Source organism: Phodopus roborovskii, unplaced genomic scaffold (assembly GCF_943737965.1).
Source record: "Phodopus roborovskii unplaced genomic scaffold, PHOROB, whole genome shotgun sequence".
Classification (NCBI taxonomy): Eukaryota; Metazoa; Chordata; class Mammalia; order Rodentia; family Cricetidae; genus Phodopus; species Phodopus roborovskii.
Window position 1 is genome coordinate 7,191,212 of NW_026126469.1, and position 22,108 is coordinate 7,213,319.

General features: G+C 53.9%; 1 protein-coding gene across 1 annotated transcript; it reads left to right on the forward strand.

Annotated features, from left to right (window-relative positions):
* The first annotated feature begins 2,745 nt into the window (after positions 1-2,745).
* Positions 2,746-20,802, forward strand: Ephb3 (EPH receptor B3). The gene is made up of 16 exons (XM_051191187.1): positions 2,746-2,989; positions 10,619-10,683; positions 11,849-12,521; positions 14,692-14,847; positions 15,559-15,909; positions 16,035-16,159; positions 16,335-16,494; positions 16,576-16,684; positions 16,985-17,037; positions 17,898-18,020; positions 18,111-18,358; positions 18,771-18,986; positions 19,105-19,254; positions 19,342-19,535; positions 19,632-19,787; positions 19,883-20,802. Exons 1-16 carry the CDS (start codon positions 2,893-2,895, stop codon positions 19,989-19,991), a joined length of 2,985 nt encoding a protein of 994 aa, XP_051047144.1. The 5' UTR covers positions 2,746-2,892; the 3' UTR covers positions 19,992-20,802.
* The last annotated feature ends 1,306 nt before the right edge of the window (positions 20,803-22,108 follow it).

A 22,108-nucleotide genomic window follows, 5' to 3' on the forward strand; every position in this document is an offset into this window, starting at 1 on the left:
ACAGTTTGGGCCATCTGTGTATTTGGCTTTCAGATCCATTGTGCCCCCTGCTCCCATGCCCTGTACCCTTTGACGACAGTTCATCACCTTTTCCTGAGGGCTGTTGTAGTCAGAACTTCAGTGCTGTCCAGTCTGTCAACATCTAGGTCAGGAAGCATTCCCGTGGGAACCATGGTGCCAACAGCCGACGAGGATGGGCCCCCGTTACCTGCCACCACTACTGCCTCTGCTATCAGACCCAAGAACAAAGGAGCTTGGTGCCTGCCGCCTGGTGGGCTGTTTGTTCAGGGTGAGGCCTAGCCTGGCACAGATGTTGAGTAAACAGGAGTGCCAGCCTCACTAGTCTGCCTTTCAATAAGCAAGTCTTTAATCAGGTTGTGCTGCTTCTCGGCCACCTGCTGAAAATTCACCCTGGTGAACACCAAACAGCTTCCCAGAACAGAGAGGGCTAGAGGGCAAGCAGTCCTCTCTCTCCACCTCAGGATCTCCAGGCCCACGATTGAGAGTTGGGTAACATGGTTTCTAAGATCCCTTCTGTGGACTAGAGCTTTGCTAGAGGTTTCTGGAAGCTTTTAGAACTTAAGAACAGATCAAGCCTCTGAATAAGGCATTGTACTCCCCCCATGTCCCCACCCCAGCTTCAGGGACCCACATACACAGCTGTCCCTACCCAGGGAAACAAAGCTCTTTCAAAGCAATATTCCCAGGCTCTGGATTCATGACTTCACCTACCCTGCTGGGGTTTTCCTGAATTGGGGTCTTGGAAGTGCTTCATGGCCAGGGGAACAGGTCTGTTCAATGTGCCGAGGAGGCTGTCTTGAACCTAAGTCTCATTCTTTGGCCCAAAAACCATAGGGTAGGTAAGGAAGGCTCTGAGGGACATGACTTCCAGATTCAGTACACATCAGAACCACAAAGAATTTTGGGCTCCACATTGCAGAAATTCTGAGTCCTGACATTGAAGGTGAGGAAGAACAGCTCAAGGGTCTGTTCTGAACACACATTGATTGATGCTCCTTAATTCTTTGATGAAGTGAAATGAGTATCTGTAGCTATGCAGTCCTGGGTTCAGCTCCTACCTCTTTTTGGCTATATGACTTGGGGCAAGCTGCCAAGTCTTTGTACATATCAACTTGTCTCTGTATTTTCTTTTTTCTTCAGTGTTGTCTGTAAAATGAAGGTATAATAACACCTACCTTGAATAAGTGTGAGCTATTGTTTAGGGTGTTTATTGCACCTTGTAAATGTTCTAAGAAATGAGCCTGCGGAAGTTCATTGCCGGAACCTGCAGATTCCCTTTGATGTTTCCGACTACCTCTCTCACCCACCTAGTCACAAATTCTGGCAAACTCTATCCCCTAAATACACTTCAAATTTGTCCTTGTTGGCTCCTCTTCAGAGTTATGACCCTAGTCTAAGCCACTGCCAATCAGTCAAGGCCCCTTCATTAGCCCCCAGGATTCTACCCTTGCTTCTGCCTGTTCACCCTCCCCAGTCAGCCATGCCAATATGATAGGGGGAAGATCCCCCAACATCCCTCCCCCCCACCCCGCTTTTTCAAACTAGCTCTGAGGAAGACCATATAATGAGTCCAAAAAAACATTCACAGGGTCCCTCCACACATACTTCTCAGCCTCTTTCAGCCTCTCTCATCTCTGCTTCCACACCCAAACTATTCTGAACTTCCAGATTCTTCGATTCTAGGTCTTAACACAAAGTGTGGGCTCTCTCTGCCTGGAAATGCATTTATTACTCATCTTTCACATTGTCACTCGGATGTCGTTTCCTTAGATCTCACTTTAGCAATGACTCTCATGTGTGCTTCAAAAATCTAGGTTCTTTCTCTGCAGGGGTGCTTGTTACCCCCCCCCCCCCGCTGTGAGCTTCTAACCTACCTCCAAGGCTTACATGGTTCCTGGATAACACAGGCTTCTCTGCCCTAGCCATTCTTTGATACATTGTGGGTGCCCAGAAGTATTTATTGAAGAAAATTATCACATCTCAATGGACGAATAAATAACCCTTGAGAAGTCCTGGGAGCCGGCTCTGCCAGTGTGGGTAAACCCTTTCCTCACTTGCTAAGGCCTATGTTAGATCTGGACGTGACTGGGAGAAAAAGGCACTTGACAAAGTCCCAGGGGTCTGATAGCCACAGGAGGGCGCCCCCAGCTCGTTCTATCTGGTTATCGTCGCCTAGGACTCGAGCTGGTTACTAATCGCCAATGGGCGAAAGGGGCGGGATTATTCGGTTGACGGACAGTGTGGCTCCGCCCAATCTAATTCATCTTTTCCTTGGCTCCTCCTGCTCCAGGCCCCTAGACACCGAGGGTGGGCTCGGTGGAGGAGCGGCCAACTGAACTCCAGCAGTGTGCTCTCGCAGCACAACCAGCTGGCTGGGCGGTCTGTGAGTGGGCGACCGGCCTCTGGGGGCGTGGCCTAGGTGTGACGGGCAGGCTGGTAGCCCCGCCCCCCTCGCCCAGAGCGGCCGCTCCAACCCGAGGACCAGCAGAAGTGAGTACGTGAGCGGCGCAGCCGGAACCCGGCTCCTACCTCGGACGGCGCGCGTACCCAGAGCCTGGGGTCCAAGCTCGGTCCGCCGTGGACTGCACCCCAAGAACAGCGACCACCTGCGCCCTCTGCCTCTCGAGTCCTCCGGCGTCGAGTCACGCAGCGCCCCGGATCCTCCTGGACCGGTCCGTCCAGATTCCCGCGGGACCGACCTGCCGGCATCTCCCCGGAGCGCCGGGTTGGGCGACACCTCGCTTACGGAGCCGCCCGTCTGCTTTGCGCCCCCTCCCTGCCGGGATCTCTTGGACTGTGTGGGAGCCTTCTCCTCGGGCGCCCCCAGCCTCGCCGGCGCGGCCCGGCTCGGCCCCCCGAGCGCCCCGGGCTATGGCCCGAGCCCGCTCGCCGCCGGGGCTTCTGCCGCTGCTCTCTCCGCTGCTGCTGCCACTGCTGCTGCTGCCCGCCGGCTCTTGGGCGCTGGAAGGTGAGCGGCGTCGGGGTCCCGCACGCTACGGGGGAGCCCCGCCTGTGGGGCCACGGGCTGAGCACACGTCCAAGACGGCTCTGGGCTCTAGCCGGCTGCGCAGCCTTCTCTGGGGGAACTGCTGGCAGCCTGACTCCCGAAAGCCGCAATTCGGCCGTGGGGTTTTGTGGGAATAGCCTACACTCTTAGCAGAGAAACGAGACCCTCGGGGTTTCGCATCTCTAGAAGGCGAGGAAATGTGGGCGACCCAGCAGACAAGGCGGGGGCTGTGGGACTCTGCTCTTGGGCGGGGTGAAGCGGGACTCCCCCGGGTTGGGGGGCTGCGCTGGTTGGGAACCCGTTGGAGTTAACTGTGAGTGTGCACCAGGCTTTGTCAGGGGATGGCTGCGGGGGTGGAGAGGCAGGGGCCTGTCATTGTTTATGGTTTCTCAAGTGCCAACAACACATGAGGTGTGTGTCTGTTGTATACCTTCTCCGATCCACCCCACCCCCACTCCTAGCAAGACCTTCTGAGGGCTTGGGTTTCCATTGAATCTCACAAATGAGGGTTTGCCCGGCAAGCTCTGAGCCGGATGGCTACTAGTCATCTGTGGCGGAAAAAGGTCAGCCTTGTCTGTAAAACCTACTAAGACTACTGCTGAGAAAAGATTCAACTTGAACAAACAAACAGCCCGAGTGTTACTGGCCCAGACGAGAGCTCACACTTACGCCACTTGACATGAACCCACAGGGAACACCAGCTCAGGTCACTAACACTGTCTAGAGGCACATACAGTCGCCCTGGTGTTACAAAAATTGTGAACCCTTTAAGTGAGGCGTGAAAGCCTTCCATAGTGTGGGGAGCGCAGAATTGGAAGGAAAATTGGCATATAGGCAGTACTTACTGCCTGGTGTCTTGAACAGATCTAGACACTTTTTTAGTTGAGGAACAAAAACATGAACCCTATGTAATTTGGTTCCTTCCTTAAGTTCATGGTGTAAACATAAAGGTTGAAAGAAAAAAAGTCGGTAAAACAGTTTGTAGAGGTGCTTTGGAATTTCCTCCAGTGAGGAAATTGCTCCTATTATTTTGGAGCCCACTGTGCTGACAGATTTATTCAGCTGGGTGGACACATGCAAATTTAGACAGATACACCGAGGTTGCACCCACTTGTGTGCGATAGGATCTCAGGCGTGAGAAACCAGTGTGGGGCTTTGTTGTGGATTGCCTTAAGGGTGTGAGCCAGGGAGCCTATTGAGTTCCCAGGTCTGTGACATCTTAACTCAGGAGAGGCAACACTGGCACATGAACTCTGGGACATACACTTAGCAGAACTGTATGTCGCCTGTCCTATAGCTCCTTTGTGGAGTGTGGTAAGTAGTGGTGCAGAGAGTGGAGTGTGTGAAGGAGTGTGGTTTGGGGGAGATGAGCAAAGGCTACCTGAGAAGGCCCTTCCCTTCTTCCTTTTCACAGTCCTCGGACCTCAGACCCATTGAGACAGACCCTATGGAGTAGCTGATCTCCAGGTCTTAGGGCCCAGGACTGACTGAGAGGCTCTTGTGAATCAGAGCTAGTGCCAGGCTGAGATGCTGGGCCAGTGAGGGTGCCCCGGAAAGTGGCAGGCCTGCAAGCATGGCTCTCATCATTGCCTTCATTTTTCAACACCTCAGACCCTGTGTGTGAGAGAAGAGACACAGGTGCTGAGCAGACTCAACCCTTACAATCTACCTGCTTTCTCTTCCTGCTCTCACATGGAAATGGTATCAACCAGATTGAATTGTTACTATGTGTGAAGGGCTTAGCACAGTTGGTGCTATTCAGGGATTAGCTGTTGTTATTACTATTATTACCCCAGGGTCTACTCCTAGGAGAACAGTGAGAAGTATCCCTACTCTGCTGGAGGGGCAGAAAGGAAGAAATGATGGGGGGGGGCATGTCTCCATGCAGCTCTGAGGAGGAAGGAGATAGAGAGCAGAGTGCTGCTGCCTAAATACCGGCTGCCCTCTAGGGCATGGAGTCTGAAGATGGACATCCAGGTCCTGGAGACTGTCCAGTGAGCAGGGCCTGCTACTGATGATCCATCACCAGCTCCCAAGCTTCTCAGGTGGTTTGCCCTTTTATTTTTGGCTCTCCACAACAGTGTCATTGCATGTAGACTCTGGGTGTCTGAGCTGTGGGTGCTGCCCATGGTGTAGTTCCTGTTCATTCTCTGCACACTTGGAGTTTACCAAGATCCCAGGATCTCATCTTCGTTTCCCATTTGCTAGGAATCGGGATGTTACTAGTCCTTCCTAGTTGAAAAATTACCCTTCGCCCCTTGCCCTTTGACTACCCCACACTTGTGCATACTCACCCACAGACACACAGAGATTGCCCTGGGATCTGTGAGACCACCTCATCACTCACTTTTCCTTTAAGGACTTTTCTCTGGTTCCCTGTAGCACAGATGACTCTAGGACCATGAATAAGTGGGAAAGGGGTGTTCAGTTGGGTGAAACGAGATGAGAATGGGACCTGGGATGAGGGATGATGTCTGCACCATGGTCGGTTGTATGTATCTGAGGAAGCCCCATCTGGGAGTAAGCCTTTCTGTGAAAAGAGAAAGCTTGTAGGAGGTGGGGTCGGACATCCCACTTAGCCATGCTAGTTAAGTCCTCACTGCAGAGGAGCCTGGCGTGAGGGGGGGGGGGTGGGCAGAAGCCTCTGTCCTCTGAGGTTAGCTGGTGTGACCCTGAGGATGTGGGAGCTGCCGGGGGTCGACAGCCGGGATCACCATGGATTCCTTACTGCCTCTTTCTCTTGTCTCTGGCAATCCTCCACCACCAACCCCCTCCCCCACCCCTCCACTCCTCTCCAAATCTGAGGAGAAAGGGCAGCAAGCATCTAGGAGAACCAATTTGTTCCTCATTGGCCTCCTCTCAGCCAGGGCTGCCACCGCTGCCTGCCACTTTGGCCCAAGCAGCTGAGAGCTAAAGCCTAGGTTGTTGTGGGCAAGGCCTCCTCCGCCACTAGCCTTCCAAAGAGCAGAACCAAACAGCAGAAGAGGCTGAATCACCAGGCCTGCATAGTTTGAAAATTGTAGACCTGCCTGTTGTGCTGAGTCAAACTGGTTTGTCAGGCTTGGGGTGGGGGGGCAGTGGCAGCTGGGTACCTGATGGGGTGGGAGTGGCCCCTTGGCCCAAGGGCTATCCTAAGGCCAAGTCTCCCATGGTCTTCTGCCTCAGCTCCTGGTCAGGCCACTGGACCAGCATCCAGGGAGGGATGGAGGCTTCATGCCAAGGCCAGCTGTCTATGGTCCAGGCTAGCTGGCAGGGGCAGCCAGGGTGGGAACATTGAGGCCCTTGGGCTCCCTGCCCTGTGCTTCTCCCCTCTTCTCCTTCTCGGGCTTATTTAATTATAAATCCCCATGATTTGAGGGGAAGAATGAAAAACAAAATGTGTTCTCTGCTCAGAGATGGTCCCCTCCCCACCATCCAGGCCTGATGTGGGGACCAAGGGGCTGGAGCTGAGGATGGGAAAGTGGCCCTGGGGAAGCCCAAGCAACTCAAAACAAAGCAAAAAAAAAAAAAAAAAAGCAAACAAACCAAAAACAACCCACTACAATTACCTGCATACGTGTGTGTGCACATACACCCCTCAGGTCCTAGGGCAGGGTTCCCCCAAACCCTTTCCTCTCAGGCCTTCCCAGCTGATACATGCAGGCACACAAACTGACAGGCCTGGAATAAGAAAAGGGGACCCTTATTCCCTGCTTGGGGTCAAGATAGGGACTCTGTGGGGATAAGGACAGCAGGGCTGGTTTTCTCTGACCTGTCACATCAAGACTTCAGGACACTCCATTCTGCCCAGACCCTGTCCTCCTGTGCCCACCCTACCCCCTGCTTCCCTAGCCAGAGTCCTCAGTCCGGGTTTAGGCCAGAGGCTCCTTGGTTCTGTCTCATTTCTCGTCTGCTGTTTTCTGGACCCTCGTGTACTTGGAACCTGGAGGTGCTGTGGGATCTGGCCCTTCACGGGGTCAGGCAGCAAGGTTCTCAGCTTGTCCTCTTGCACTAGTTCCCAGAAGAGACCCTCAGAGGCAGGCCAGGGCGTCCACCATGTCCCCATGGTGCCGGCTCCTGAGCCAGACTGCTGAATGGTGCTTTCCTCCTTAAGGCCTAGGAATCTTCCACACACTGTCATTTTGCTGCCAGGGAAGTGGCTTGCTGCTTAGGCAGGGGCTATACCTGGGGAGGCCGCACCCAACCACACCCAGAATCATCTCAATGCCCCTGCCCCACCCCCAGCCCTGTGACCTGACAGCTCCTCCTTTAGCTAGGACAACAGGAAGCAAGGCTGGGGTTGCCAAAAAGGCAGGGTGAGAGGAAGCACCTTCTCCCAACTCTTCCTTCTCTACGGAGATACCCCAAAGAAGAGCATGCTTGCTGTGTCTGTTGTATGTAGACCCTTCAACCCTTCAAGTTGTTACACTAACTTTAGTGATTATTGGAACTTCCTTCTTTCTTTCTTTCTTCCTTCCTTCCTTTCTTTCTTTCTTTCTTTCTTTCTTTCTTTCTTTCTTTCTTTCTTTCTTTTCTTTTCTTTTTTTCTTTGAAACAGGGTTTCTTTTTGTAGCCCTGACCTGGAATTCCCTCTGTAGACCACTCTGGCTTCCAACTCTTCGGGCTCTTCCTGCCTCTGCCTCTGCTAGGATCAAGAGTGTGCCACCACCTCCAGGCTAATGGTTGATCCTTATATCGAATTTCCATGTGACTGGGTAGGAGCGTGTTACAGGTCTATGCAGGGAAATCAGTACTTGTGTTTGTACTTTATATGCAGGACTGTGTGTGCCTTGTTGCTGTGCAGTTGGGTGTGTGAGGAGGATGTACTGTTGGATTGGGCGTTCCCGTCCTTAGAAAGGCTGTATGGCTGAGAGTGGGTCTGCCTAGGGCAAGCTGGTTCTGTGTGTGAGAAAGATTCGCTGTATGTTAATGTCTAAGGGGACTAATCCGTTTGTGCCACATGCATCTGTGTCTGAAAAAGGCAGACTAGCAGTGTGGGGGGCCATGTGTGTGTTTGCGGGTGGCTGGGGCTGTGTGTATTTGTCCACCATATGTGTTGACTTGCCCTGAGAACTGGGTACTGCCTGTACAATTATTGTGTTTGCCCACAGGTGAGAGTTACAAAGTTGCTGCCACAGCACTCTTGCTATGGCTGTGGCCCTGTGGGAAACTGAAAGGGTGTTGCATCGAAGCCCCGGTTCCAGATCATCAGCTTCCCAGTGATTTTTAAGGGCCATATGAGCCCTGTATCTCGTGGTGGCCCTCGTTCTTATCTCCCTTCACAGCCACCTGGTGGGGGGGTGGGCTCTGTGTGTGAGTAGCAGCTAAGAGTCTTTGGAGGTTGCTCACGTTGCTCTTTTGTTCTTAGTCCCTGTATCTTCACAGCCGAGAAAAGGTCTCCCTCACGGTACCTGGACAGATGGGTGCTACACAATGTCAGTCAGTTCTTCTGAGGCCAGGGCACTGATACTCAGTCTGCCCTAGACCTCCCTCCCATGCTTGGGGCAGACTGCAAAGAACAGGCCCCTCCTCTCCCCAGAGAAGTGGGGAAACCAGAGCGGCCCGCCTCCTCCCCACCCGGGTGACCGGAGCCCGAGCCCTTCCTCAGGCACACAGGCCTGGAAACCCAAGTCCTCTCCTCATTAATGGGAAAAATGTGCCGAGATTGAGCGATGGCCAAAGGCTGATCCCCTCCCTCCCTCTCCAGAAATTAAACAGAAATGAAGAGCCTCCCTCTCTCCCTCCTCCTGCGCCCGCCTCCAGCCCTCCCCTCTCTCCTCCCCCTCCCCTCCTCCCGGAGCCAGCGCAGGGCTTGTTTTAAACTGTGGAGGAATCTGGCTGGAGGGGGAGGGGGCTGAATATTTGGGTTTAAACAGTTCCAGATGGGTTTGGCACAGGCCGAGCAGAAGGAAGTGAGGGAGAGGGAGGAGGGAGGCAGCGCGCGGGAGCAGTGGGAGCCCTTGCCTGCTCCGGCGGGCGGGCAGCGGCGGGCGGCGGCGGGCAGACAAGCAGGCGGACTGGCCGGCTGGTTGGCTGGGGGGGAGGGGGGTGTGCTTGGCTCTGCGGATCGCTGCTCCCAGGGACAGGAGTATTCCAGGCTGCCGGCTGGGGAAGAGGCCACTTGGCACTCTCCTTCTCTGTCGATGTCTCTTTGGGCCTCCTTGTCTCTTCATCTTACTGTCTGTTGTAGTCCGCTGCCCAGCATCCCTGCTGTCTGGTCCCAGCCTGCCAGAGTCTCTTCAACTTGGCCCATCTTCTGGCCCAGCAACACCCCCCTTCCTATCTCTGGGCCCCTGCTTTTGTCCTCTACTTCCTTGAAGGACCACCTGCCAGATGTGTGTCTGTTGGTCTGTCTGCCACAGGAGGCCGGGACAGCCTTGCCACGGGGCCAGCCCTGTAAGGACCACCAGCTGTTAGCTCTAGAGCATGGCTTCTTGCAGTGAGTGCCTATTGCACTCTGCCCCTATGCCGCCCATACGCTGGGTTCTCTGCCGGCTTCTGCAGGAACATGTGGGGTTCAGTTCTTCAAGGGACCCTCAGCTACCACATCAAGCCCAAAGTTGAGGCTGCCTTGGCGCTCAGGCTACAGGGAAGAAGTTGGAGGTCCCTATGCTAGGTCTGATCTTGGAGTCACTCTATCTTCGCTTGTCCAACCAAAGCTCAGAACTGGGTGCAAGTTTGTGTGAAACATTCAGGTGCCCATCCCATGACTGAGCAAGTTGACCTGACAGGAGTTAGGAACAGAAGGGGGCTAGCCCTGACACAGAGAGGAAGGCAACTCACCTTACTTGACTGGGACAGGCTTTGTTTGTTTGTTTGTTTGTTTTTTAATGGTCTCACCATGAACCCTAGACTAAACTCCCCATCCCCCAGCCTCAACCCCTTGGTGCTAGGATTACAATACAAGCTTGTGCCTCCAAGCCTGGCTCTCTGGTCCCTTAAAAGGGTTTGTTACTGAGACTGCTATACCTACACTTGAGCTACCTCCAGCCCCTTGTCCCAGGTCCTAACAGTTTTACCAGAATATACCAGCTCTATTTAGGCATCAGTCTTCCGTAGAGGGCTGTGAGCAGTGATTTCTTCTTGGAGTTCATGAAGCTTTGAACTAAGTTCTGGGCATCAGTGGTCCTTTACCTCAAAGAGCACCCTTACTTCAGCCCCCACAGGTGGCTGAGTGGGAGGCTGGGAGCAGGCCCCAGCTTGCCCTTCCCCTCCCAGGGCAGTGTGTGAGGCTGGGCCTTTGTGCTGGGAATGGAGTCAGGGGAGGCCCAGGCTGCAGGGTCTGAAGCCCACAGCCCTTTGTTCCAGCATAAAAGCCCTGCTGGCCCCTTTGTGTGGAGATTAGCAGAGCCTGAGGTGTGTGAGCCAGCCTTTGCTCCAGCCAAGTTAACCCAGGCCCAGGGTCACAGGCAGACCCCTAGCCAGCTAGACTGACACCTTTGGAGTTGTGACACCTCTGGGGATGTTCTGGCTCTCCTTTGGGGAAAGGGAGGGGGTCTTTGGAGATTTGGGGGAGGTTGTGCCTGATGGGAACTGGTTTCTTGTCCTTTCCTGGGTGACTTCCTCACTCCAAGATTGACCCCTGACCTTTTCCTTCTGTTGTTTCCCCAGAGACCCTCATGGACACAAAATGGGTGACATCCGAGCTGGCATGGACATCTCACCCAGAAAGTGGGGTAAGACTTCTCCATCTTCTCTACTGAATATTGGTTGCTGTTAGGCCTTTTCCCTCCATGACTGTCTCTGTCCTCACCTGTGGCCTCTCATTCTCATCCATTTTGTCACCATCATAGCCTGATCCAAGTATGTGAATGTTTGTGTCTCCTGTTTTTCTGTCTGCTGCTCCATCTTTGTCCTATCCCCCTGGTTGGTGGTCCTTCTAAATTTATCCAGAGCATCATCCTCACCTGGGTCCTGAAAGAGTACTGGCTCAGGATCCAGGAGGCAAAGCCAAACTGGTGACACATGCCTTTAATCACAGAGGCAGGTGGAGCTCTGTGAGTTCTAGGACAGCATGGTCTACATAGTTCCAGACAGCCAGAACTATATAATGAGAACCTATCTTTAAAGAAGGGAGGGAGGGAGGGACAGAGGGAGGGACAGAGGGACAGAGGGAGGGAGGGAGGAGAAGCACCAGGAAGCCTGGGCCCCAGCTCTCTACCACTCCATGTGCTTTTGCCCAGGGCAGTTGATTTTTCTTGGCCTCTATTTCTTGACTGTTAAATTCCTACCCTTCTAATATCTCTCAGCTATTGGAATTAACATTTCCAGGTGCTTCATGGTTAGGCTGAGCCCTGGAGCCCTGGGTGTGATGGCAGTACAGGCTCTGCGGTCCTCAGACCAACTGTGATCTAGGCTGGTCTGTCTCTTCTATGACCTTTTGATTTCTTGTGGAATTTTTGTGCCCATGAGATGTGTCAGTAGTGTTGATAGCCAGTGTTCACCAGATGCTCTCTCTCTCTGTCAGGCAAGATTAACCAAGTTGTGTTGTACTGTTTAGTTCCCCATAACCTCTTTTAATTCCACTCCCACTGTACAGGTGATGAAACTGAGGCCCCAAAATACACACCTGGACAGTAGGACTCACCTCAGGCTTCCCAGGGTCTCAGTCTCGTTCTAGGTGCTTTCTTCATTTAGCTCTGTATCCCTCGGGTATGTTAATTACTTCTCGGTTTCGGACTACAAAACTGAGCACAGAGCAGTTAAGTGACATGGTCAGAAAGCTGGGTGTAAGGTGGCATGCTCAGCCACCCACCACAGAAGCACCCCTGCAAGATCAATGCAGCAGCCCCAGACACTAGGCAAGAGGCTCATTCTCTTTTTTATTTTGTTCACACTCAGTGGGAAGAAGTGAGTGGCTATGATGAAGCCATGAACCCTATCCGAACATATCAGGTGTGTAACGTACGTGAGTCCAGTCAGAACAACTGGCTTCGAACGGGCTTTATCTGGCGGCGGGAAGTGCAGCGTGTCTATGTGGAGCTCAAGTTCACCGTGCGAGACTGCAACAGCATCCCCAATATCCCTGGCTCCTGCAAGGAGACCTTCAACCTCTTCTACTATGAGGCTGATAGTGATGTGGCTTCAGCCTCCTCTCCCTTCTGGATGGAGAACCCCTATGTGAAAGTGGACACCATTGCACCAGATGAGAGCTTCTCTCGGCTCGATGCCGGTCGTGTTAACACCAAGGTGCGCAGCTTTGGGCCACTTTCCAAAGCTGGCTTCTACTTGGCCTTCCAGGACCAGGGTGCATGCATGTCACTCATCTCTGTGCGTGCCTTCTACAAGAAGTGTGCATCCACCACCGCAGGCTTCGCTCTCTTTCCCGAGACCCTCACTGGGGCTGAGCCCACTTCGCTGGTCATTGCCCCCGGCACCTGCATCGCCAATGCTGTGGAGGTGTCGGTGCCACTCAAGCTCTACTGCAATGGTGACGGGGAGTGGATGGTGCCCGTTGGTGCCTGTACCTGCGCTACGGGCCATGAGCCAGCTGCCAAGGAGTCCCAGTGCCGTGGTAAGTGGGGCCTAAAGAGGGAAACCTTGACCACAGCCAGGCCTCCTCTCTGACTAGATATGGTCTCAGGTGAGGGAGGGCAGGAGAGGGAGGAGCTGCTTGTTGTGAAATAGAAGAGCATCCTACAAAGAGGGACACTGGGAAGAAGAGGGTGCTCTCTGTGGTGGAGCACTTGCTTGGCGTGCACAAGGCTCTTCCTGCAGTCCCCAGCACCAGGGAAGGGAAAAACGAGAAAGATGGAGGCTTTAAATGAAGAGTAGAGACCTTGTGAATGCTTGATGAGTATGCAGCTCAAACCTGGACAGACTTTTGAGGCTGGCAGGGATGTCCTCTTGGTCCTGCCCCCAGTGTACACGTCACTGTAGAAGTTCTAGAGGGGGCTCTGCTGTGGGTGTCACTCTGCCTTTAGGATTGTGTTTCTTGAGAGGCAGTGTGTATGGCACAGTAGTTAGAGAGCAAGTCCCTCTAGTACTCAGTCCTCACTTTAACTGCTTGTGTGAGCCTGTGCCAGTTATTTAACCATAATAACATCGTGCAAAATGGGCCAGTATTAGGGACCGTTTCTTAAGATTGTAATTGGGAATGAGCAAGTGATGCCCTGCCCTCGAATCTCATGTCACCATCTGATGGGTGCCACTGGTCCCAGGAGTGTGGAGACAAGTGGAGGACAGGGATTGTTCAAGTGCCTATTCACAAGACGGGCGGGAGACTAGCTGAGTCTCATCAGACCGCATGATGGCTTCCCAGCTGTAAACCCTGATGAGGCAGTCTCACTTAAGCCTCACTGCTAGCAATTCCAGTTTCTGCCCTATTTTGCCAACAAAAACTTGGAGTCTTGGCCTCCCAGCTAGGGAATGTGGGAGCTGGCGTTAAATCCCCACCCAGAGTTGAAGTAGGCTAAGGTGTGAGGGTCTTGTCTCTTGTCTGCTCATTTCCCATGGGACTTGTGATGGTGCCTCCCAGAGTGGGAAACGCTCTTACTGTGGCCTCTGTGTGAGGACGCTGGCCCATCAACCTGGTCTGCCTCCTGAAGCCCCAGTTTGGGGTTGCTTCACTGCTACCTCCCCTGCTTCTCTTTAGGGACCTGCTGGAAACTTCCTCTTCCCAAGTGTGGAAAGCGGGTGGGGGTGATGAGCCTGACAGCCTGAAGAAGGGCTAACACTCTGCAGGTCCCTGGCAGGAAGTGCAGGCTGGTTCCCATAGCAACCAGGCTGGCCTGGCCTCTGCCCCCTCCCCCACTGGTTCAAAGAGCTAGGATGGAATATCACCTTCATGAGGGGACATTAAACCCTAAGGGAGAGCACAGCCTCGGAAAGCTTGGCGACCCCCTTCCAGAGGCCATCACATGGGACTGACAAGTCACTTCAGTGTGGCCAGGACAATCTCCAGTTATGCCCATTCTCCTATCAATCCTAGTTTCACTCTATAAATATTCTGATTTTTAATAATAAATATCATGGCCACACTACACATGGGGAATATGCACAGCCTGTACCACAGGGGCTGGATGTGGTTGACAGAAGAGATGGGAAAGGGTGTTGAGATACTGTGCTCTGGGATCCCTGGGGACGGGGCTCCTGGGGGATTTGAGGCCTTTGAACTCCAGGTGACCCCAGCCTTCTTTCTGTTTTCTTACCCCCTCTTTCCTCCTTTTCTTACTCTTGCCCAGCTCTCAACCCTGCCCTGCTCCTTGGTGGGTGGGGCAGAGGTTTGCCGGAAGCTGGAAGCAGTCTGTAGAGGAGGCCCTACCTCCTGGCTGTGGCAGTATCCTTGAGGGTTCTCAAGAGTCACTCTCCCAGTAACTTGTTAGGGAAGGCTGGGGCATCTCAGCAGGGTACAGAGTTTGAGGCCCACTGGTGGTCTTTTCCCATCCCCTCCTCTTCCTCTTCCCGCCCTGCCTCATCAAGCCAGACTGTCCAGGTAATGAGCTGACATCTTCTGGGGGGGGGGGGAGTGGAGTAGGAGAATCTGCTGACATGGGATTTCTGTGGGGCAAAAGGGCCCTTCGTATCTGTAGCTGGAGTTGGGCAATGCAAGCATTGCCCCCATGGTCTGCAGTTTTGGGGCAGCTAAAACATAGTCTGGGATAGGGCAGGTTCTCTCAGAGGAAGGAAGGTTTGATGTCTGCAGAGAGGAGAGATAATATGTGCTGTCCTCTTTTCTCTTGCAGCCTGTCCCCCTGGGAGTTACAAGGCAAAGCAAGGAGAGGGACCCTGTCTCCCCTGCCCCCCCAACAGCCGAACCACCTCGCCCGCTGCCAGCATCTGCACCTGCCACAATAACTTCTACCGTGCGGACTCAGACTCTGCAGACAGTGCCTGCACCAGTACGTGAGCCCCTGTGCTCTCCCTCAGCAGGCCTCTCCTTCCAGGGCCAGCCTAGAGAGCTGCAGGCAGCGAGATAGGCAGCCCCTCATAGACAGGAAACTGGAGCTTAGCCTAAGGCAGCGAGATAGCCCCTCCTAGATGCGGGATGCACTCTATGTCACTGAGAACTCGATAGAATCCAGCTTGTCCCGCTACCTGCATTTTAACAAGGTCCCACTAGCTGCTCACAAGTGTCAGGAGCTGGCTAGGGACCTGCCAGCTCATCGATCCTTTGCTGTACTCTCAGCCCAGTCGTAGCCATAAGAGGCTGTACCACCTAAGGCTGTGTTGTCCCTGCTCTCTCCATCCTTGCCTTTGCTATGCTAGGCATTGTGCCAGGGGCAGCAGATAAAAAATCGCAAGATACCACTAAGGACCTTAACATTAAATTGTAGAAAGAGATAGTGACCATTTAACGTGTTAAGTACTAGGCCTAGGAATGATGATATACAGGGTACAGGGGATAGGAGAGGACAGTCGGGATAGGCTTCTAAGAGGAAGTAACACTGCCGTGAGTCTTGAAGGATGAACAGGAGACCTATCTCCCCGTGCAGAAGTACAGAAAGACTTTGGTGCTCATGAAAGCAGTGGTAGAATTAAGTGTCCCAGGCAGAGTGGGCAGAAAGGTGGTCCTAGGCCTCCAACTCACCTCTCCTTTCATGTCCCCAAAGCTGTGCCATCTCCACCCCGGGGTGTGATCTCCAATGTGAATGAGACCTCACTGATCCTCGAATGGAGTGAGCCCCGGGACCTTGGTGGACGGGATGACCTCCTTTATAACGTTATCTGCAAGAAGTGCCATGGGCGCTCTGGAGCCGGGGGTCCCGTGACCTGTTCACGGTGTGATGACAACGTGGAGTTTGTGCCTCGGCAGCTGGGCCTGACAGAGCGCCGGGTCCACATTAGCCACCTGCTGGCCCACACACGCTACACCTTTGAGGTGCAGGCAGTCAACGGTGTCTCGGGCAAAAGCCCTTTGCCACCCCGCTATGCAGCTGTGAATATCACCACCAACCAGGCCGGTGAGAAGGGGACAAAAGAGGGGGACCTGGGTCACCTTGCCCTAGATACAGAGGTCCTGTGGAAACTGGCCTTCTGGAAGGATCCCTGAGCCCAGGAGTCCTTAGTGTCCTTTTCTCTTCACCAGCCCCATCTGAAGTACCTACACTCCATTTGCACAGCAGCTCGGGGAGCAGCCTGACCCTGTCCTGGGCACCACCGGAGCGGCCTAACGGAGTCATCTTGGACTATGAGATGAAGTACTTTGAGAAGGTAAGAATCTCAAGGGGCAGGAAAAGGCTTGGGGCAAAACTGGGACAAGACTACACCCAGATAGAATGAGGGGCCTTTGGGAATCAGCCTCAGCACAGGGCGAGCATCATTATGGATGAGGGTCAGCTGGCGCTAAGACCTACCTGAAGGTGCCTCTGTTCTCGTGGCATTGCAGAGTAAAGGCATCGCCTCCACTGTAACCAGCCAGAAGAACTCTGTACAGCTGGATGGGCTGCAGCCTGACGCCCGCTATGTAGTTCAGGTCCGAGCTCGCACAGTAGCCGGTTATGGACAGTATAGCCGCCCTGCTGAGTTTGAGACCACGAGTGAAAGAGGTACAACCCCACTGCGTGCCACGCCTGGCTGCCCCGGCTCCTCTCTCATTCCTTCACTCACTGCCCATCCTTGGTCTCCAGGCTCAGGTGCCCAGCAACTTCAAGAGCAGCTTCCCCTCATCGTGGGTTCCACTGTCGCCGCGTTTGTCTTCATGGTGGTTGTGGTGGTCATCGCTCTTGTCTGTCTCAGGTACATGGCTACCCCACAGACTGACTCAGGCTCCCCTTTACCCTCCGGCCGCATTCACAGACCATCACCTCCCTTCACAGCCACAGCCATCCTGGTCCTAGGTGTTCCTTGCCAGAGAAGGTCTACTCCAACCCACCCTGTTTTCTGTGTTGTTTCCTGCTCCCAGAGACTTCAGCCCCTACCCAGAGACCTGGGATGTGACCACCAGCATGGGCTCCCGCTCCCATACCCTTGCTTTGTCTGTGGGCTCCAGGGTCCTCTAGCACTTGGCCTTAGGCCTTCTGTCCTCTGCCCCTGCAGGAAGCAGCGCCATGGTCCTGATGCAGAGTACACTGAGAAACTGCAGCAGTACAGTGAGTGTCACCCTCCCCAGTGCCCAGCTCCTGTAGGCTCAGCCGAGATTGTCCCCTCCAAGGTCCTTCCATCTGGTTGGCTGCTTCTAGTAGGGTACCATTTCCTGGTCTCTCCTTCATTCCAGGTCCCCTGAGCTCTCCCTTGCTTGCTAGCCCCAGCGTCTAAGATGTAACCCCTGTCCCAAAGACAGTAAATCCTATGGGACAAGATATTGCACACACAGGAAACAATTAGGTGTCAATTCCTGTGACAAAGGACACTAAGAGTTCAAAGGTTCCTAGAGGAAGTGGCAGGATGAGCAGGATTGACATTGGGGGAGGAAGGCATTCCTAGCCTAAGGAGCCTCTGGAAAGAAGTGAATGGTGTAGAGTGCCCGATGATGTGCCTGGCTGAGTAAGAAGCTTGTTTGACAGCTGTGAGAATGCCAGGCTGAGAAGTGTGGCCAGCCCTTTGGAGGGTCCTGAACAGCAGGCAGAGTTTGGACTTGACTCTACCACTGGTAATTAGGAAGGCTGTCAGTTGAGGAAGACAGTGAGCGTATTGTTCAAGGAAGACGCAGGGCAGCTGGGTGGAAAAGTGCAGCGGCAGAGAACCCCGTTGGGAGGCCTGGACGAGGCTGGGCAGTGGGAAGGGGAAGGATGAACATGATGAGAGATGAGGGAGAAAGACAAGAAGAGGAATCCTGGGCGTCTAGCTCATGTGGTTCCTCAGCATTCTCATGGAGGAGGGGCAGGGTGCTGGGCATGGCACAGAGGATGAGGCAGGCTCAGCAGGAAGGCTGTCAAGTGCGCACCCGAAAGGGCTGGACCCTGCTTGTGAACTGCCTGCCTATGGCTGTGCCTTCCTCTCTTCCTTGTAGTTGCTCCTGGGATGAAAGTTTACATTGACCCCTTTACCTATGAGGATCCCAATGAAGCTGTCCGAGAGTTTGCCAAGGAGATTGATGTGTCCTGTGTCAAGATCGAGGAGGTGATAGGGGCTGGTGAGTAACCTGGGAGCAAGGTGGGCGTGCAAGGCAGAGATGCTGGGATGATCCCAGAAAAGCCCTGTGACCTGTACTTGTGCTCTACAGGGGAGTTTGGGGAAGTGTGCCGGGGCCGGCTCAAACTGCCTGGCCGTCGGGAGGTGTTTGTGGCCATCAAGACGCTGAAGGTGGGCTACACTGAGAGGCAGCGGCGGGACTTCCTAAGTGAAGCTTCCATCATGGGTCAGTTTGACCATCCCAACATAATCCGTCTAGAGGGTGTGGTCACCAAAAGTCGTCCAGTTATGATCCTCACTGAGTTCATGGAGAACTGTGCCCTGGACTCCTTCCTCCGGGTAAGAGCCGCTTCGATCCTACTCTTTCCCAGACAGCTATGTCAGGCCAGAGACCTATTCAGAGTCTGCACATATTTAGAGGCCACATGGTATTCCTATACCTGGCCTTCAAGTGCCAGCTCTGCTCCTAACTGCCTATATGAACTCAGTCCAGCAAATACTAGCCTTTCCTAATCTCAGCTACCTCAGTTACCAAACAGGGTTGGTAACACATACTAGAATCTCAGAGGGACCACTGGGATGCTGTAGACAAGCTGTGTGGCACATAGTAGGCAGCTAACAACTATGTTTAGCACATTCTGGACACAGCTGCAAAGCATGGTCTCAGAGGGTTCAGGGAGAACAGACACGCAAGCCAGGGGCCTGTGGGGAGGCGCAGCAGGCCCCGTCTGAGCCTACCTCTTGCCTCCAGCTCAATGATGGGCAGTTCACAGTCATCCAGCTGGTGGGCATGTTGCGGGGCATTGCTGCTGGCATGAAGTACTTGTCTGAGATGAACTATGTGCACCGTGACCTTGCTGCCCGCAACATCCTAGTCAACAGCAACTTGGTCTGCAAAGTGTCTGACTTCGGCCTCTCCCGCTTCCTGGAAGATGACCCCTCAGATCCCACCTACACAAGCTCCCTGGTACAGGAAGCACCTGGGAGGGACTTGAAGGAGGGGAGGGCTGGCCAGGCAGGGGCTCGGGGCTGGGGGGGTCAGCCTTGAGTCACAAGGTGTAAAGGGCATATCGCCCCATCTCCAGGGAGGGAAGATCCCTATCCGCTGGACCGCCCCAGAGGCCATAGCCTACCGGAAGTTCACTTCTGCCAGTGATGTCTGGAGCTATGGAATTGTCATGTGGGAGGTCATGAGCTATGGAGAGCGACCCTACTGGGACATGAGTAACCAAGATGTGAGTAGAACTGAGGGAGAGTGGTGGGTTGTGGGAGTTGGCAGGTTATGGAGGGGAGCTCATTTCAGATTCTCTACCATTACCCAGGTCATCAATGCTGTAGAGCAAGACTATCGGTTGCCACCCCCCATGGACTGCCCCACTGCCTTGCACCAGCTCATGCTGGACTGTTGGGTGCGGGACCGGAACCTCAGGCCCAAGTTCTCCCAAATCGTCAACACACTAGACAAGCTCATCCGAAATGCTGCCAGCCTCAAGGTCATCGCCAGTGCCCCATCTGGGTCAGTGTCCTAGCTCCCACAGACTGGCCACCCTACCCTGCTCCCTAGCTCCCTCCATGTACCAAGTCACTCTTTATTTCTTTTCCCTGTGCACAGCATGTCCCAGCCCCTCCTGGACCGCACAGTCCCAGATTATACTACCTTCACCACAGTGGGTGACTGGCTAGATGCAATCAAGATGGGGAGGTACAAGGAGAGCTTTGTCAGCGCTGGGTTTGCATCGTTTGACCTGGTGGCCCAGATGACTGCAGAGTAAGTACCCCTCTTACGGCCTGGGCAGAAGCTCGGACTGAGCCCAACATCGCAAGCAGAAGGGAAGGAGCTAACTGCCGTGTTTCTATCTCTAGGGATCTGCTAAGGATCGGGGTCACTTTGGCGGGCCACCAGAAGAAGATCCTCAGCAGTATCCAAGACATGCGGTTGCAGATGAACCAGACACTGCCCGTGCAGGTCTGACACTCTGCTCCAGCTGGGGGAGAGTGCCCCCCAGAGCTGCACAAGGATTCTCACCGGCCCGCTGGACTTTTGGATGTCTAGCCTTTGGCTGTGGTCCAGAAGATGGAAGTTTTAGGGAGGACCCTTGCTGTGACTTCTCCAGGCCTGTGCTCCCTCCCAGGAAGTGTGCCCCAAACCTCTTCATATTGAAGATGGATTATAAGAAGGGGTGATGACCCCTCCCCAGATGCCTCGGGGTCCAGACCTTCCTGCTCTCCAGTGGGGAATCTTCACAACTCAGATTTGGCTGTGCTTCAATAGTGGAGGTCCTGGTAGGGGCGGGTGGGGGTAAGCCTGTGTTCCTCAGGCCCCAGCCCTGGCAGGGGTCTGCCCCCACCAGGTAAGCAGAGAGTATTCCCTCCCCCAGGAAGTGGATGAGGGGACTCCAGGAACGGGGAAATATGGTGCCCCATCCTGAAGCCAGCTGGTACCTCCAGTTTGCACAGGGACTTGTTGGGGGCTGAGGGCCCTGCCCTACCCCTGCCCTTGGTGCTGTCATAAAAGGGCAGGCAGGAGCAGGCTGAGGAGCAGCCTTTGCCTCCCACAGACTGACTCACAGAGCCAGAGATGTGTGTGTGTGTCTGTGTGTGTGTGTGTGTGTGTGTGTGTGTGTGTGTACATACATGTGTGTACGCGCACGTGAGAGGGCTGTATGTATGTGTATGTTGTGTACATGCTTGCCTTCACAGAGAGCATGAGTGTGTACAAGCTTGGCCCTGTGCCCTATAGTGGGGCCAGCTGGGCAGACAGCGAAATAAAGGCAATAAGATGACTCTTGCCCCTTCTCATTCCTCCTCCCAAAGCAGGGCTCCTTGATTCCTCATGTTAATCATCCCTGACTGCTAGACCTCCACAACTTCCCGGAGTCCATAGGAAACTACACCAAGGCCTGGCCAGGCCTAATTTCTGTTTTGTAGTTCAGCCCCATAGCTTTGAGCATCTAACAGACTTCTTAGAAGGGGTGTGTTAACTGAAGTGATCAAGCTATCCTAGAGTTCTTTGCTTCTGTGGCTCAAGGTGAACACCCTCTTGAGTCTGCATGGTGTCCTGTAGAGTCTCAGAGAGCCACAGGGTTTGTCAGCTCTGAGGATCCCCTGACCAAGTGTAAGAGGAGTCCTTCACAGGCAGAAAACCAGCCATGGCCTCTCTTCACTAAACACTTAGTGTGTCCACATCTTATTTCAGCTCAGTAACCCAGACAGGAGATATTCAGTAACTTGACCCATCCCCAGCCAAGATTAGAGGTAGAGGCTGGGGTTTCTGTCTACAACATGCCTGCATACTGGAAAGGCTTGGGGAATACATAACAAGAGCCAGGAAGAGGTCAAGAACGTCTCTGGAATCAAAGGAATACTTGTGGGGGTGCCAGAACATGAAAATGAGTAAGGGGTGTGGTCTCTGGGTGTTGGAATGGGCTTGGGTAAGTGCATATGTCCTGCCTCTTTTCCTCAGTGGTGGTGGGAGAGGGTTTGCATGTGCATGCAGGGGAACTTCCACACAAAGAAATGCAGGTTCCTTTGGCCACAAACATAAGGGGGTAGGGTTTAATAGATGCTATCCTCCTGCAGTAAACTTAGGTGCTTCTGAGATCTCTGCAAATCCTAACTTATAGTTTCCCTCACAGGGAGGGGCCAGGTAGGCCTAGAAGTACACACTCCTGGCTCAAGTGTGGAGACCTCAGTCTTGGGGTTCATTGCCTCCAGGCGGGGCAGGGCTTTATCCGAGAAATATAGGTGGTAGCACAGAGCTACAGGCCTAGGTGTCAACTGAGGTTTTAAAGGCGGGTGATACAGGGATGGGAAGGTTGCTGGCTCCTGGGCCCCTTCACAAGCTGCTGGCAGTGCAGGCTCTCAGGACTGCCAACTCTGCCCCTCAGCCCCACACTACTTGCATTTGGTACCCAGAGACCTGCAGTGTCATCACCTTGAAGGGAACACACCCATAACAAGGGGCCTCAGCAGCCTCTGGGCTCCCGGGAGGGGATTGGCAGGGACACTTCAGTCATCCCAAGCTGTCAATGCTACAGAAGGGATGTGGGCCTGAGTGGACTCAGCACTCTTGGGGCAGCATTCTCTCAC